Raw genomic sequence first — 18,014 nt, 5'->3', positions numbered from 1 at the left:
CTCTACTAAAAATATAAAAATTAGCCGGGTGTGGTGGCAGGTGCCTGTAATCCCACCTACTCAGGAGGCTGAGGCAGGAGAATCACTTGAACCCAAGAGGTGGAGATTTCAGAGAGCCAAAATCGCACCACTGCACTCCAGCCTGGGTGATAGAGCAAGACTCCGTACACACACACACACACACACACCCCCACCCAGTGGTTGCAAATAAGCCAGTACAGGAGATAATGTGGAAATGGCTTTCCTGCTGTTTTCAGCCTCTTGGCCAAACTCCCCTCCTGCCCATGCCCATGCCCATGCCCCTTTCTCAGCAATCATCTGCTAGAACTCACAGCACCGAAGGCCACGGAGAGCATTGTCTGCATTTTGGCAGCTCCCAGGGACCCGATGACTCCTTTCTTGTAAAGCAAGGCGCTGCCTGCCAGGGTCCAGAACTTCATATGTTTGACTCCGACAGATACAAACTGCGTGTCTGAGTCGGGGCGAAATTCCACCACAAATATGCGCTCCAGGTGACCCCCTCGGCTGGCAACCTTGGCACCTGTGAGGGTGACAGAGTCCGGTGAGGCTCCTCATTGCTTCCTGGGCCAGGCTGGGGGAGCTGCAGCCTAGGAGTTCTCTCCACCCCAGCAGGCGCAGGGCTCGCCTCAGGACAACAGAGTCCCCCACAGGACAACAGAGCCTCTCCCAGAGCCCCACAGGACTCACATTCCTTTAGACACGTTCTTTTTAATTTCTAAGATTCTGCATTCATTTTCTCTTAAGTTCTCCATTTTCCTTTCTGTTTTGTGATATTTAGGTTTATTTTTTTTTTCTACCTTTTACGTTCAAGTACTAGTTTTTTCCTCAACCCCATTTAAATATGTCTTTGAGTGTCTCTTGAGTTTTATTTAACCTTTGTCTTAATAAAATTCCAACCCTACCATGTACTTGTAGAACAACTTTGGACAAGTTACTGAAACTCTCTGTGCTTTGGTTTCCTCACCTGTCAGATGGGGCTAATAATCGTTCCTATTTCAGAAGCTGCGTTGTAGATGCAAAGAATGGACATAAGTGAAGCCCTCAGCACAGTGCGCGATACTGTGAGTAATCCTAAGTGTTAGACAGTATTGTTAGTAGCAGTAACGGTATTATCATCATCACTCTTTTAGCTCCTTTTAAAATTTCTTGGCTTCCATTCTTTTAGCCTGTATTTTAAACCCACCTCTTTTTTAATCTCATTATTTTTAAGCTCTCGAGTTTAAAATTTTTGTTTTAAAACTGTTACCTTTTAACTTACTCTGAAGGTTTTTGTTCCAATTTCCTCTCAATTGTCATCCCTCCCTTTATTATTTACACACATATTTTTTTCTTCCCTTCATTCTCATCACTTCACATTTGCTTTTATGACAGCTTTCTAGGACCATGATGGTGGTGGGTTTTGATGTAGGTGGGCCTGCAGCCACCCCTCTGATACTCCCTAAGAGAATCTCTTTCCATGCGAGGCTGGAGAGTCCCACAGGTGCTTCTCCCAGCTGCAGTTCTCTCTGCATATGAATCCCTGACTTACTGTAACAGATCTCTCACTACTTAGGGCTTAGAGGTTTTCAGACCCATGGTTTCCAAGGATACCACAAACAAGTAAGACAACAGACTGGAAGAAAGCATTGGCAATGCTTGTAAGACTCAGAGGATTAACATTAAAAATCTATAAGGAACTCCAAATTGTAACTAAAAGACAAACAACCCTCCCACCCCAAGTAGTAGAAGGATTTGAACAGGTGAATTACAAAAGCAGCAATACAATGATGAGATGGAAGGAGGGTCCAGCTCACCAGTCACAGCAGAAGTGCAAACGAACAATGAGGTGTACATTTTTCAAAGTCACTGTTTGTATTTTCTTTGCTTTAATTTCATGGATGCTTCTAATTGTGGAGACACCTGTATTCCACTTCCATTGGCTTCTAGTCTGCTCACAGCAAATTACATTGACCTATCTAGGATCTGACAATGTGCATTTAATAAGTTCATTTTTAATTCTATTTTATTTTTACCTACACACACACGCGCACACACACACACACACACACACACACACACACACACGTGCCCCAAAACGATCCTCTAGTAAGTGAAGAACGAGTAATAGGCTCTCTAGTGATGTATAAAATGTATGTAAACCTCCACAAACACATGCTATTTATCTGTAAGCAAGACTTGAAATGAAGAAAAGCCCACACTGGAGAAGGAACGGAGGAGAGATGACACGTCCGTGGTCAACTGGGAAGAGGTGGAGGCTGGTGATACTAAGATATCAGCACTGGCTCACACCCTCTGTACAAACAAGAGCAGGCTTCTCTTTTCCCTGGGACCTTGTTTAAAAGCCCTGGCTCCTCTAACCCTCTCCTGGGAGATCAGAAGGGACCCTGGGTGAGGAGGAGTCTGTGCTGGGGCAGGCCAGAGCAACCACTGCTTAGAGGACAGGTGGAGGGACTGAAGACAGTGAGCCTGAACTTAAAAAGGCAAGATCGTGCAGAGGGGTCAGCATCAGAGTTTTTTCCCAAGGATCCAGGAACAGAGTTAGCAACACAGAAAAAAAAACATAATGAAGCAATTTATGTCCCCACATAAGAAGGGGCTTTAAATGAGAGCTTTCAGATAGGGTATGGACTGTCTTGTGAAGTTATGAGAGCCACATCCTTTAAGGTACTCGAGCAGAGGACAGAAGGGTGCATTTGGAGGAATTTCTACTTAGGATGGGTCCTGACTGAGCAGGAATTCTTGTCTAGTTCTTCCCACGCCAAGATGCTCTATGTCTATCATTTAAGATGCTCAATCTCTCATCTGGGCTAAGTCTGGTCAATCAGTTGGCCACTGACATCATAAGGAATGAATATGCACCCCTGAGATATCAACTCTGCAGCCATATGGGTGAGATATACTGGTGAACAAGAAAATGAGAAAATGGGACTGGGCGCGGTGGCTCACGCCTGTAATCCCAGCACTTTGGGAGGCCATCGTGGGCAGATCACGAGGTCAGGAGTTTGAGACCAGCCTGGCCAGCACGGTGAAATGCCGTCTCTACTAAAAATACAAAAAATTAGCCAGGCATGGTGATGGACACTTGTAATCCCAGCTCCTCGGGAGGCTGCCACAGGAGAATTGCTTGAACCCAGGAGGCAGAGATTGCAGTGAGCCGAGATCACGCCACTGCACTCCAGCCTGGGTAACAGAGTGAGTCTCTAAAAAAAAAAAAAAAAACATGTGTGTGTGTATGTGTGTGTGTGTGTGTGTATATATATATATAGAAAATTAGAAAATGTGGTTTCCTAGAAATATAGATCATGTCACCTTCCAAAGGAATATGGTGAGTATCATCATAAATGTCTGCAGGCTGTCAGCCTCTTTTCCTCATATGGGGGTGGCTCAGGAGAGACTGGAACTTTCCTCCCAATGTGCTGATTTCTTTACAGCCTCTATGCACCACCTCCTCCATGGGAAGCTGAGGAGATACTGGGACTCCAGAGCCCTGGATGGGAGAAGCGCCATCTCTGCGCCTGCCTGGCAGAGTGTGTCCCAGATACAGGCTGCCTGGCTGCAGACAGACCTCATTAATGTCCTAATTGGATCTGCTTTTGCCAGGGCAGTACCCAGTCTGAGAATATAAGTGGAAGACTGCACATCTTTAGTTCTAAGATGCCCATATATTCAGTGTCAGCTTGTGTGTGTGCATGTGCCTAAGGTGTGTGTGCATGTATTGGGGGCGGGGACAAGAAAAAAATCTTGCTACAGTAAACATAAACCTTGATCCTAAGATAAATCCCTATTTCAAAAGTGTTAAAATGTCAAAAAAAATTTAATTGCTTCTGAGACTATGATAAAATATTATTCCATTTCCTAAAGTGATAAGGTGGTAGTTAGATCTAGGAGCCACCAGAAGAGCACTGAAAATAAGGACCCTCGGGTAGGAAGGGGGTTAAGACAGATGTTGGAGAGGCTGCTGCCTTCTGTCCGAGGAGGAGGCTGCTAACATGGGAGCACCTCCCCAGTGCCCTTTCACTAATGTGCCCGGGAGTCCCTGGCCAGCCTCCTTCTGGCCTTGGGACCCTGGGATGCACTGGCACCAGTGGGGCAGCTATACCAGGATCCCCAGCGCCCTGTTTTCCGCTTGCCCAGCAGCCGTCAGTGTCCATGGCGGGCTTTGGAGACAGATTTGGGTTCGAGCCCAGCCCATGCCACAGGCAGACCCCTTGGAGGGATAGAAAGCCCCGTGCTGGTTTACCTTCCTGCCATCGCCAGACGGTGATGGTGTGCTCAGGGTCCACTCCCACCGACACCAGGAGCTTTCCGGTTGCACTGAAGTTGACGTAATTCACCCCCTTGGAGTGGAAGCACCGCAGCATGGAGAGGGTGTGTTTGGTCATGGCGTCCCATATGTGGATGGAAGGTGTTGTTCCTGAGCATGGGGAGGCGTGACAAAGAAGTAAGGCTGAAGAATGGCAGAGCCAAGGTGATGCTTATGCTCATGTAAAAGCCTTTTTTCTTTTTGAGATGGAATATTAGTCTGTCTCCCAGGCTGGAGGGCAGGGGCACCATTTCAGCTCACTGCAACCTCCGCATCCCAGGTTCACACAATCCTCGTGCCTCAGCCTCCCGAGCAGCTGGGATTACAGGCACGCACCACCACGCCCAGCTAATTTTTGTATTTTTAGTAGAGACAAGGTTTCACCATGTTGACCAAGCTGGTCTCAAACTCCCAACCTCAGGTGATCTGCCTGCCTCGGCCTCCCAAAGTGCTGGGTTACAGGCATGAGCCACGGCGGTCTGGCCTGTAAAAGCCTTTTTTAAGACAAGTGTTTAGGGTGTTACAGTCATTGGGCATAACAGACCTATAACCTGACCTGGCCAGAGGAGAAAGACTATAGCAAATTTGCTTTCAAAGGCAGAGCCCTATGAACATTTACGTTCAGCGCGCGCGTGCGCGCACACACACACACACACACACACACACACACACACGCACGCTCACGGAGGATTTTATAGGAAGGAAACTGGTGAGGTCAATGATTCGTATCTGCACTTCAGCAAGATACAATCAGCAAACATGATACAATGACATGATTTTGCTGTGCAGATTCAAACTACTCACGGACGGAACAGCCTTACCTGGGGTTTCCGTAATATCACCTGCATTGGGTGAGCAATGGCAATGAGGAAGCGTCAAGGGAAAACAATAGCTAAAATAAGTCACATTTGCAACAGTGAAGCACTCAACACCAGCATCACAAAGCTACAAATTAAACTTAAAAATGGACATGGGTTCAATGAAAACAAGCAGGAAGTTGTAAAAGCTGCTCTTGAAATGGGAAAGTAAAAACAAACTTCTCACAAATGTGAATCAGCTCACATTTGTCACTGGCAGTTTCCCAGGGCACAGGGGTCCAGGCACGCTTACTGAAATCCACTGGCCAAGCACAGTCACCAGGCTTCAAAAGACATAGGCTTCTTGACACTGGGGTCTGAAAAACTATTCTTACAGGGCTGCTGTTTATATGGATTCTCAGGCTCTGGTCAGATTTTACGGTCCCTCAGAATCACAGTCACTGGATGTGTCAACTCAGGTGACACTGATACATTCAGGACTCAAAAAACCAATAGCAACATCAACAAGAACGGATGGATGTAGGCAACCCACACACTCCCTCTCCCAATAACTGCTGACAAGTCAACATCCCTGCAAGCTGGGAGAGCCTCAGCTGCTGCAGGACCTCCTACCTATCTGGCTGGTGGCCACCACGTTTCTGTACTTGGGGTGCTGGTTCACTGTGAGACAAAGGATGTCGTCTGTGTGCTCCAGATAGAAGCTCTGGCTCCCTGGGAGAGAGAGATCATGGAAGGGTGAACAGTGGGACCTAAAGACCTTTTGTAACTCCAAAGCATCCTGTGGAATCTTTGGAAACTCCTTACAAAACTGACAGCTTAAAGCCCCCATATTCTCACTTCCAGAATCATGCTTAGGGAGATGATGATCGTTTTTTTGAAATGTTCCTATTCTGTTCCAGGTCTGGGTGAAGAGGAGCTAGTGTCTGTTATCTAATACATTCCAGCTGCCCTTCGATGCTTCCCACTGCTCTGTGTGGGTCCAGAGCACAGCTCAATTATAGGGCCTCCCAGAGTCCAAAATGATGAAGGTCCAAGTTCCCTCCTCTCCATGGCACACGACTGATGATTCTCAATGTCCACATCTGGGCAGATGTAGGGGTGGGGGCCTGGAGATGATGCTTCACTGAGCAAAATGGCACCACTTCTTCACGTGAAATATGAAATCCTAAGGGACTAATCATCTTTACTTAACAAATGCCAATCCACTTGGCGGCCTGGATAGCATAGGTGGTGGCTTTACCCCGGAAAGCCCTAACTCAACATATGTCACACATAGTGGAAGAAAGAGCACTTTATCATCTATCATAGCAAATGGGTTTGTTGACCTCCAAAGTGGCCACTTTAAACCCACTCAGATGCTCAAGAATCTAAAGGTGAATGATGGTGTAGATATACAGGGAAGGGGTGAACTGCTACCAATATGATGACAAGGCCAGAAAGGGAAGAAAATGTATCGGCAATATCAAGTCCCTCTTCCCCGAAATAGACACAAATCAACACGTGCCCATTGATTTCACTGTCTAAATCTATGTATGAATAACTACACAGAATTGACAACAAAATTTTTAAATGAAAGATTTTTTTCTTGAGGCATGAGCAAATAAGGCAAAATGTGAACCTGTTCAAATCTGGTGGTAATGATATAGTTGTCTGTTAATTTCTGAATGTTTCTTTTTGTTTGAAATGTTTATTTTTTCCATTTGAGTCATCATGTGGTTTGGGTTTTTTATTTTATTTTTATTTCTGAGACAGAGTCTCACTCTGTTGCCCAGGTTGGAGTGCAGTGGTGCAATCTCGGCTCACTGGAACCTCCACCTCCTGGGTTCAAGCAATTCTCCTGCCTTAGCCTCCCAAGTAGGTGGGATTACAGGTGCCTGCCACCATGCTGGGCTAATTTTTGTATTTTTAGTAGAGATGGGGTTTCACCACATTGGCCAGGCTGGTCTTGAACTCCTAATCTCAGGTCATCCACCCACTGTGGCGTTCCAAAGTACTGGGATTACAGGCATGAGCCACCCCACCCAGACTGATATTTTTGTTTATTATTTAATTGTTTTCATTCTCATTATAAATGTGGCCAAACTGTCAAAATACAACTTGAAAAATCTGAGCTGTCAAAAAATGGCTCATTGTAAAGATGAATAGGCAAAGTTCTACTGTGCTTTCTGCTTGGTTATGGTCTCTGAGGAATTTCTCCACTCCTCACACCCTGTCTCTCGCTTCCCTCCATGGCCCTCAGTTACAGAGGCTAATGTCAACATGGATGCCTTCTCTCTAGGGCCTATGATGACATGAGGTCAAGCTCAGGCCAGAAACAGAGAGGGCTCTGACTCTGGTAACTGAGCCTGAGCGTTACCAGGCCTAACTGAGACCGTGCTGGACTTGTGGGAATGGCTCAATAAGGGGAGGACAATGCTTAAGCTTTTGGCCATCAAAAGAGTGGGGAAAACATGTTTTAAAAAAACAAAAGCTATAAGAAACACCTGTATTTTTTAACCCCCCCCAGTTACCTGTGGAGAGGTTCTGAACAATGCCAGCCGCCGCAGTGTGGAAGATGATGTCGGCACCATCATTAAGGTAATGCAGGTTATTGCGACAGTCGAATCCTCTGTAGCCAAACACGTGGTCTAGAGCCAGCTCCTGCATTCACACACACAGATGAGCGTGACCCTCAGAGGAACGAGGGGAGAGCCGAGGAACACACCCACACTGCCTGAGTGGCCTCGTGTGTACTGGGAATGGTATGGCTGGTGAGGCCAACACACGCTCACTAAAAACATTTTGCTTCTTGGCTAGCTGAGGATAAAACTTTTTAGTTTTCTGAAATGCTGGGGTGTCAGAGTAACACACAGAATTACTGTGACTTTCCAAAAAAACCAGATTTATTTCCCGGCTCCTTAGGTGTGCCAAAGTCCACAGATTTGATGCCCTGTAAAGGGTGTCTAGCAGTTTTGTGTCTGTGCCCTGGCGGGCCCTCTGGATGAGCTGAATGGTGGCTCAGAGGTCTTCTCTAAGAAACTCTCATAAACATGGCTGGGGTGGGCAGAGCAGAACACGGGGCCAAGGCCATGCTCGTTCTGCTGCCTGGTGCTTGCTCTACAAAGTGTCTACCTGTTTGCATTTTTTTCTCCCCAAAACTAGGTACCGTTCTGGGTTTATAGTCTTTCTCTTCTTCTGTCTTGTCTTCTAAGACAAAGAACAGTGGCTGATTCTGATTCTGATCAGTTCTTAATCCAACACAGATTTCTCAGGCAGCTCCTCGGTGCCTAGCACGGTATAGGTGGTAGGAGGGGGTGTGGGTGGGGAACCGCAGGATGGTTTAGGGTGCGAAGCCTCAGGGAAGGCTGCACAGAAGAGATACCGGAGGAGGTCTTGGAAGGACCAGAGTGTTGGGAGCTGGCAGGAGGAGCTTTCTAAGCAGAAGGAAAGACAATGCAGGGGTTTGAAAGTCCCAGGAAGCTTCCGAGAACACTAGCGGTGGGTTTGTTGCTGGGAGATTGGCATGGTGGTGAGGAATCACAGGCAGTAAGCTTAGAAGGTGGCTCTGGGTAAGGTTTTGAAACCATTAACTTGAATCCCATTGGCAATGTGGGACTCTCCCAGGTCTGAAGGCTGGCATGATGCATGGAAGATGTATATTTTAAAGACCTAACTCTGGAGGCATTGGGGCATGCATCAGAGAGAGAGGGCAGAGTCTGAAATGAGACAGAACAGTCAGGAGGTCTCTGCCAAAACAGCGGCTTTATGAGAGCCTAGTCTCAACAGCTGATTTCAGATCCCTTCCCACTTACTGGCTTGGTGATCCTGAGCTTGGGACCTAACAACTCCCTTAACTCCCCTCAACCACAGCATCCTCATTGGGAAAATGGAAGCAATAGTGGTGTGTCCCTCCTGCGTGTGAGTATTGCATGAAACACTTCATGGCTATGGAGCTGCGCACTGGCACGGTCAGGGCTCAGGCAACATTAGAGACTCTGAGTAAGCGCCCCTGTCTCTTTTCTTTCTTCTCCGTGGAAGGGATGCTGACCATCCGAGTGGGATTGGTGGAGGGAGAAGGAGCCAGGCTTCAGGGACATAGGACGTCTTAGAGTTAGCACTGAAAGGACCTCGTGACAGGCCTGGGGAAAGCCAGAATGTGACACAATGGCTGCGACTCTGGTCCCTGGGCGGGAGACACAGGGCCACATGGGAGAGAAAGGGGACAGAAGAGAGCCAAGGGCCCTGCTCGGCTTCACTTGACTGTGTCTATGGGACATACAGATGGAAATGTCCACCAGGTAGGTCTCAGAACGTCAGTATCAGGTTAGAAGCAAGATTGTTTCACTTCCTTACCTCAACCAGTTTCTTTTTCTTGGTGATATTATTCTTCTGCAGTTTCTCAGGCTGGGGAGCTGCTCGGCTAACGGGTGGCCTGGAAGAGAAAGTGGCCAGAGGGAGCGCAGCATTGAACACGGGCTGCAAGGCGGCCTTCCCGGCACCCCTATCTAGGCCAGTGCTGGCCTCCTCTCTCCTCCCCACTCAGAGGCCCCTCCACCTGGATCTGTTGGGTCCTGCCCTCCTCTCTCCCTCTTCACCTGCCACAGGGAAGGGGTCTGAACTCACAGGCCCTGGGTTGGGCCTCCCCATACCTGGGGCACTGGGCTAGGGTCAGCCCTCCTCCCTCTGCTTAACCTTCTCCTGGGAGCAGGAAGAACAGTGGGCTTGAAACAAGAGGGGCTTCGTTCAAAACCAAGAAGGAGCCTCACCATGAGGGGAGAGATGCCACATTTCCCGGACTTGCTGACATTTTTCAGACAAGGATGTGCTAATGTTAGAATTAAGCTGTCAACGGTCATGGTGTGGCATGAAGTGAAACTTACAAGCCAGGCTTCAAAACAGGCCCTAAGGACCACATGCCAAGTGCCCAGGTTGGCTGCACTTCACAAAAGGGCAGGCAGGATGCAGAGGCAGAGAAGACAGAAATCACTCATGCCTCCCACTCTGCCCTCGCCTCAGGGCTCGGGTCTGCACTCAGCTGCTACCACAACAAAGGTTGCTTTTCCCTTCTCAGTTTTGGGGACTGGGGCCACCACATTTAATGAAGAGATTTTATTATGTGTAAGCCCTAACAGAATCCTAGATGACTAGGCCAGTTCTTGGTGATGTGGGGTTTCCTTACATCAGGTTTCTGTTTTGGAAACCCAGGATGGGTCGAGAGAGATTGTACCAGCTCCCACCGCACGTTCCAGAGTAATTAGTTATTGTTCTCAGGATATGCAAAGAGAAAGGATTACCTTGATCCCCTTGTAAGCAGCAAACAAAGCCAAGTGAGAAACTTAGTACAGTTTAGAGCTGCATTAGCAACCACCTCATTCATGCACAAGCATATTCCAAGTGAACAGACATTCCTGTGTGGCACAAACCATGCTTCCCCAGCATGCCAGCAAAGAACTAAAACAGAAATGAAAGAGTGCACCAGTCTACAAATTCAGAAAGCTCATACCCTGGCGTCTCTGGGCAAACTCTGCACTAAAGCGCCTACAGAATAGGGAGAGAAAAGGAAGCCTTGTCAATGCTTCCCGCACACTCTCCGTGACTTTACGAATGCGCCTGGGGACTCTGCTTATTTTAGTGTATGCTGGGGAGAAACCTGCCGCCAGAAAAACAATGATATCTTCCTGGATGTCCTGGGGAATTCTGTACAATGGATACTTTGTTTCCAAACCAAGTTCAATTCATAATTTAGCCTAACAAATCCCAGTGTTTCTTGGTAGGTCAGCTTGCCTGCTTGAATAGCTTGCAGGGGTTCTTTTTGTGTGCAGGGGAAAACAGGGTACCTTTATTTTCTCAGAAACTTTTCAATCAAAACATGTTATGTAATCATAAGGGATAATTGGACCAAACGGTATTGTAATCACCACTGAAGAATGGGGAGAGAGCATGTCTCTGCAAAACGACACCCCCGGCTGACATCATCGCCACCAAATTGAGCAAAATCGAGAGACTGGGGGCATGCCAGTTCTCACAATTAGACACTTCCTTCACATTAATTATCGCTTCCCAGGACATCTGCTCTTTCTTCTGTTTTAGTGGGACTTTCAAATGAAATCCGTGGGTTTCTTCTTTCACCTAAGAACATTTAAGTTATGACAAAAGCAAGCCAGGGGCTGTGAGAGCAGGAGGACACTGGAACTATGCATGGTTCAAAGGCGTAATTCGAGGATAGACACAGGGCTCGTTTTCAGGGGACACGCAGGTTGTATAATATGTGATATATTATACAGTGAAGAGAGAGTATGCATACAAGCACAAACACCATGGACTTATATATATAGGAGATTGTATATATATATGTATATATATACGCAGAGGCAATCCGATGCTTTTTCACCTTGATTTTCAGAAAAAAACCGAAAGGTAAAGCAATCTCAGAATGTTTCTTTCTCATTTTGCAAGCATATGTTTACAGCTGTATTGCTTCAAAACTGAAGATGAGAGGAGCAAGGGGAAGAAACCTGCATTATGGCAAATTCAGCGGATTTTAAGTATTGACCCTTCGAGGTTGTGGATTCTGCGTGAACACTTAGTACCGGATGTTTACCGAACACCTGTGTTTTTCTCTAGAGCGGCGTGAATACTTACTTGACAATTCCCTGCCTCCAAAGGAAAGCAAGTTAAAACACAATACAAGTATTAAAGACTTCTTTCCAGGCATCCAGAAACAGTGCTCACAACATCAGACATGGGAAGGACTGCCAGAGATTTCACAGAGCCAAACACTGGAGGTTTAACATTTTTCCATGGGTCTCAATCCTTTCAGATTCAGATTCCATCAGAAATGGGACTCTGAAAAGCTTTGCTGAGGTGGGAAAAAGTGGAGGGCGTGAGCTCACTTTCAGTCCAGTAAACTCATTAGAGTTGGTGGTTCCTAGCTGGCACAGGACGGGAGTGGGGGGAAGGTGGTGGGCGCAACCAGGCATTGGCAGGGAGACCAGCCTGCAGGGCCAAGAGCTGGGAAGAGGGCGGTGAGAAACCAAGGTGGGAGGAGCAGAGGCACAACGGGGCCTGCTGGGGCAAGTAGACTTGGAGGTGACTGGGTGAGGAGGGCAGGGCCGGGAGACAAAGGAGAAAGAGCTTCCATTGGACAATAAATTAAAGGAGGGAGCTGGCAAGACAGCAAACAAATCGGATAATCAGGAGAGAGGGCAGCAGACAGGCCTGAGCTCTGGAGAGCGGGAGAAGCCTGCCAAGGAAGAGAGAGTGAAGGCAGGAAGCCCAGGGCAGGGACATGAACTCCAGCCTGGGGCTTGCTGTTGAGTAACAAGGCCCTCCTCTTCAGTGCCTGTGAGGAGAGTCACTACCCTGTAACCATTGTGGAAATGGGTGGCACATTCTGTGGGTGGCACACTCTGTGGGCAGGGCAGGATCATGGGAAGGACAATTCCTGCCCAGCAGCTGGGCTGCTGAAGAGAAGGCTTAGACTCAACTGAAGATGTGGGGGTGCTATCCTGACACGGGCTCTCGCTCTCCAAAGGCCCCCAAGGCAGGCCAATGCCTGGGTACTTGTCCCTCCTTCCTCCTCCCCAAGGCACTGGGCTGACAGAGCAAGAGGTGGAGCAGAGCACACAATGACCCGAGACATGGAACAGAACAGTCAGGGCCAATGCGCTCAGGGAGGCTTCTGAAACCACTGAGGAGGTCATGAGTCAGTTGCAGCCCAAGATAAGCACAACTCGAGAGCCAAATGGGGAGCGAGGCTGGGACAGCCTGTGAGAAACAAAGTCGTTCCTACCAGTTTCTATAAAGAGGGGTGTGGGTGTGGGTGTGGGGAAACTCAGCTCCATCTAGCCAAGAAACAAGTCTGAAGTTGTTTTGAGTCGTGTTCATCAGACAAGGTTCAAAGTGTCCTTGGAGGAAATGGCCTTCTTCAGCTTCCAAAATGCTGCATAAAATGCTCCAAGAGTTTTCAGGATGTCTTAGGAAACCCAGATACCCTTGATCCTGGTTTTAGATAGGAACCAGTATGTGACCTGAAACTCTTAGAATTGTCCCCCAGCAGGATCTTATCAGACTTCAGGAACTGAATGAACACCACTGATACTCATACCAAATTGTGTTTCCAGATGTGCATCTTTATGGGGAAAGGAGGCATGTTTTAATTCAATTTTCAAAGGTGTCTGTGATCTGAGAGAAAGAGAGGGACTGGGGAGGAGAGGGGTAGGGAGGAGGGAGATAAGGAGGGAGAGGGGAAGGGGGAGGGGGAGGGGGAGAAAAGAGGAAGCTGCAGAAGTGGGGAAGAGGAGGGGAGGGGAAGAAAAGAGGGAGGGAGAGGGGGAGGAAAAGAGGGAGGGAGAAAGGGGGAAGGGGAAGGAGGGGGATGGGGAGGGAGAGAAACACTGAGAGAGAGATTAGCAACCACTGCTCTAGGATAAATCCAGGCTTAGGGAAAACGTCCAGAGCCATGGGGACTCTGTTACCCAGACCAAATTAGACTACGTTAAGTGCATTCCTCAGAACTGGACTCTGTTGAGAATATTCCTAAGAACTGGACTCTATCAAGTGTATTCCTATGTCTTCCAGAATCATGTACGGAGATGCTCAGTGATGGAGTTGATGGAAAGGATTCAGGCAGAAGAACCACAGGATGTCTTGAAAGAAGCCCACCATCTTGAAAATGCTCCTGACTGGAGCCTGTAACACAGCTTTGTGTTTTTTTGTTGTTGTTTAAAAAATGAGGATATGATCTTAGACTTGGCTATTTTAGGTGGATAACAAGTTATCTGTGTGAAAACATGAGAGAATAAAGGGTGGAGTGAAGGGAACTAAGAGTAAAGACGGGCAGAATACTGAAGAGGCCACTGTGATGATCCAGGAGAGGAATGATGAAGCGCTTGACTAGAGCAGTGTTTGTGGAGAAGAAAACAGTTGAATATTTAAAGAAATGTTGGTGAAATAGACTCCACAGCACTTTGTCACGGATTGTCTTTAGGGATTCATTAGGAAAAGCAACCCAAAGGCAAGACCAGTTTTCTGGCTTGGATATGGGATTAAATGATGGTATCACGGAATGAGACAGAGAGAAAATATTAATGAAGGAAGACGATGAGTTCAGTTTTGCCATGTTGAGCTCTGAACACCTGTGAGATAGCTTTGTTAGTTGGAAGTACCACTGAGAGATGGGAGTCCGTCATAAGACCCTGGGACTCACTAGCCAATGGATGGGATATAAAAGATTAATTAAGAAAGAGGGTAGATGGTAGAGGGTGAAAAGAGGCCAGCCATAGGTAAAATCCTGAGGACCAACAGCAGTGTAAGGGGCTGGAAGAGGAAGCAGAGGTGAGGCATCAGGAGGGCCAAGAGAGATTTTTTTCAAAAGGGCAAGAAGAGAATGTTTATATTCTTCTCTAATATGCACTGTCCAGTACCGTAGCCACTGCCACATGTGGCTTTCAAGAGCTGGACTTGTGCTATAACTGTAAAATACACACTAGAATTTGAAGTCCTACCAATAAAAATTCAAAAGAATGTAAAATAATTTTATATTAATTACATGCTGAGATATTTTTAAATATGTTGAGTTAAAATATGTAAATTTCACCATCTCAACTTTTGTAATGTGCCTGCTAGAAAATTTATACACATGGCTCATGTATTTCTATTGGACAATGCTACCCTACAAGACACAAGTTCTTTTGGCCAGACAGAGAGAGGAGAGTCACAGGACTTGGGAGTTAGAGAGCCCCAATGTCAGCAGAATGGCAGGGACAGAGGACAAGTGAGATGGGGTAGAGAGTGAAGAAAAGACTTCAAGGCCTGAATGAGAAAGGAAAAAGGTTGGAGGGAAGGTGAGTGCAGAAATGTGTGTGTAAGTGTATAAGATCAGTCAAAGGACCTGTTTTTTTCTGAGGAGCACTGGGTGGAGATGGGAAATGGGGATGTGACTTTCTGCTGAGGACATGGATCCGGCTGTGGGAGAGTGACACAGGAGACACAGATGAGAGGACAGACGATGAGGGAGCACGGATGCACAGGAGGCTGGGGCCCAACCACCAGGTGAGGGACCTGTCTCAAAGAGGAGAAGGGACTTACTTCCTCTGAGAAGGAAGAAGGTGAATGGCTTATGTGAGTGAAGGATGGGAAGGAAGATGGAAAGAGACAGAAGCGCCAAGATGGAGTGTGTGCCCATGACTTCTGTTTTCTCAGTGAAGAAGGGGCAGGAGGTTTACAAGGGGTGAACTCTGGATGACTGCCGAGGAGCAGCAGAGAGAACCAACCAAAGAAAAGGATGCAAATGAGGCAGGAGCTTGGAGGGCCAAGTGCAGCAGCCAGGCAGGCTCTCTGGTGGTGGCCGTCTGTGCCAATGCGGGGCTTCCTGTGAGAAGAATGGAGAGGCAGGTGGTAGAAGGAATGTAGGGGAGAAGGGCCAACAGGACTGGGAAATGGCATTTAGGCAGGCACATAAAGTGAGGCCAGGAAGGGCTGATGAACTTGGGGAAAAATGAAGGTGTCTAGGCACTCGTTTGTCTTGATGAAGATTGGGTGTATCCGGGAATGGGAAATCCAGAGGAGAGTTGGTTAAGACACCGAGGAACAGAGGACTTTCAGGTGATGACATCACCCAGGGCATGGCAGGAGCTGACTGAGGCTGGCCAGTTGACCATGAGCTGAAATGCTCAGAGACAGGAAGTTGACAGATGACAAGAACCAGAAGGGGCAGAAGACGGCAGAGCACAACACGAGCTTCAAATGAGCGGGAGGGAGCCGGGTAAAGAGCATGTCAACATACTTTAAACACACCCACAAGAGCATCCCGATCCTCCACACCTTTCACTCCTGCAAATGCCTCCCTGGTTACCATATCTTGACCACACACTAATCGACAGAAGGAGGGTCGACACCCTTGGTAACAGCCATTCCCTTCAAATGGAGAATCTATGAGCTATTCAGGCACTTGCCTAAAATAATCAGACCCAACTCTGCCACCGAATCGGAAAGACACTCCCTTTTGACAGAAAAGTACTTACATATTTTCGAAGTGTTCTTTTATCTCCACAAGTGAGTAGGTTTGATTCAATGATTACACCGTAGGAGTATGATTTCCTAGGCACGTTAATCTTTTCTAAAAATCATTTTCCAACACTTTACTTCTGGGTTTTTATACAATGTCCACTCTTTGACATCAGAAGTGAACAAACTATTCTATAATGAACAGCAGGTTTAATTTCTAAAATCATCAGATAAAAGTCATTGTTTTGCTTCAAACCAATACAGAAAATCAAGGAGTCTGAATAAAGAAAATCATTTCTGAAAAAAGCGTTATATTCACTTAGAAAAAAATCAACTAATGATTCAACTTTTGGTGGAGTTACCTAGCTAAGCAATGGGCCTTGGAAATGACTAACTTCAGCATCTGGGTTTAATAGATATTATAATTTCAGTCCCTTCCATCTTCAGAAAACAGGAATCTTGCAGTTCTACCTGCTCGCCACAGCTCTGCTGGCAGAACTCTTCGTGGGGTGGAGAAGAACGTAGCTTAGAGAGAAGGGCCTTGGAGCAGGAGTGCTCCTCACCCTGTGTGCACTACACATGTGCCATCACTCTCACACAGGGAGGGCCGGACTCAGCTTAAACACAACATGCAGGCAACTGCAGATCTCTGTACCAACTCTCAGGCTCTGTGAGGTCACTCCAGCCTCACAAATGGGATGGAAATGTAGAACAAGAGGTTCCTCCCCATTTATTGGACCAAGCTTCAAGATAGGACTGAGCAGTTTTGATCAATCTTCATATGGTAAATTCAGCCGCACTTGCTTAGCAGGATCCTCAGTTCTTAGCAACTCTAACAATACAGGCCCACAAAGCAGCTATTGATCACTGACAACAAAGGGCCTCTGTCCTGCTACGCTGAGGAAAGAGCTGGGGAGCGCAGGCTGCTCATTTGCCGTTGACACGGTGCCACTTCACCATGCTCCTCATGCCTCATCAAGCTGCCTCTGACCAGCTTGAAATTCCCACAGATTTCCTGATGAAATTAGGTGTTTAAAAAAAGCGCAGCTTCCACATATAAGTGAATAGCAGAAGAGAGGATTTTAAAAGGTCCCAACACAAATGAATGACAAATGTTCTAGGTGAAAGATATGCTAATGCTACCAATTTGATCACTATATCTAGAAAGTGTTGAAACTCACTATGTACCTAATATATAAAATTATTGTGTATATCTTAAAAAAATTAGAAATGAACAACAAATTGGGGCAAGTTCTTCCAGATTTCTGCCTCCAAACACAGCGTAAAAGGCTAGAAGGAAAACTGGGATTACTTATACACAGTGATTTGGTGACTGAAGGGAATCTGTCTACATCCTTCCCATTTACTGTCACTCATGAGCATGTTCTTTGTTTCACTGTAAACCTGCTGACAAAGCAGCTTGGTGTATATGATAGGCGTGATGGCCACAGTGACACAGAATCTTCTCAGTTCCTTTGGCTTGAGGTTACTTAAATAGATTTAAACCAAACACATACGGTAATTCCTGAAGGACAGAGGCTATGAAGATTAAGAAGTCATTTAGCCAAGTGCAGCCCCAGGGTCAGCTGGGACATCCTGGATTCTGCATTGGTCACATCATTTCCCACAAGCACCGTCCATAGTTGCTAATGAAGTGATGGTAAAGCGGTTGCTGACAAAGAATGGACTTGCACAGCATTCTGAGGACAAATTACTTAAATATTAAGAGAAGTAGGATAAGTAAATTCACCTGTTTTTTTAAAAAGTATTTGTTTGCTGTGTACTAACTACAGGGTACCATGTTAGGCACACAGTGGTTCCCATGATGGGCACAGCACCAACCACTGGGGAACCAATGATCCTAACAAACTTTATAACCCAGTGAA

General features: G+C 46.8%; 1 protein-coding gene across 7 annotated transcripts in view; it reads right to left on the bottom strand.

The window, feature by feature from the left end:
- Positions 1-18,014, bottom strand: part of EML6 (EMAP like 6) — a 253,399-nt gene that overhangs the window by 14,114 nt on the left and 221,271 nt on the right. For 2 of the 7 annotated variants that reach the window (XR_005202459.1, XM_017542366.2), the window contains exons 29-36: positions 11,764-11,778; positions 10,416-10,424; positions 9,475-9,553; positions 7,653-7,782; positions 5,755-5,853; positions 5,146-5,166; positions 4,262-4,435; positions 333-541 (exon numbers count right to left, since the gene is read on the bottom strand). Coding sequence is in view for 5 of the 7 variants with exons in the window: in XM_017542366.2 (XP_017397855.1) it covers positions 333-541; positions 4,262-4,435; positions 5,146-5,166; positions 5,755-5,853; positions 7,653-7,782; positions 9,475-9,553; positions 10,416-10,424; positions 11,764-11,778 (736 nt within the window). In the remaining 2 variants the exon portion in view is untranslated. Of the gene's footprint in view, positions 1-332; positions 542-4,261; positions 4,436-5,145; positions 5,167-5,754; positions 5,854-7,652; positions 7,783-9,474; positions 9,554-10,415; positions 10,573-11,763; positions 11,779-18,014 lie in introns of those variants that run through there. The other 5 variants (XM_017542367.2, XM_037743398.1, XM_037743399.1 and 2 more) reach the window with 5 other exon arrangements.

This window comes from Cebus imitator, unplaced genomic scaffold, assembly GCF_001604975.1.
Source record: "Cebus imitator isolate Cc_AM_T3 unplaced genomic scaffold, Cebus_imitator-1.0 Scaffold143, whole genome shotgun sequence".
In the NCBI taxonomy this organism is placed as follows: domain Eukaryota; kingdom Metazoa; phylum Chordata; class Mammalia; order Primates; family Cebidae; genus Cebus; species Cebus imitator.
Note: the sequence above shows the minus strand (reverse complement) of the source record. Positions and strands in the feature narration are given on the sequence as shown.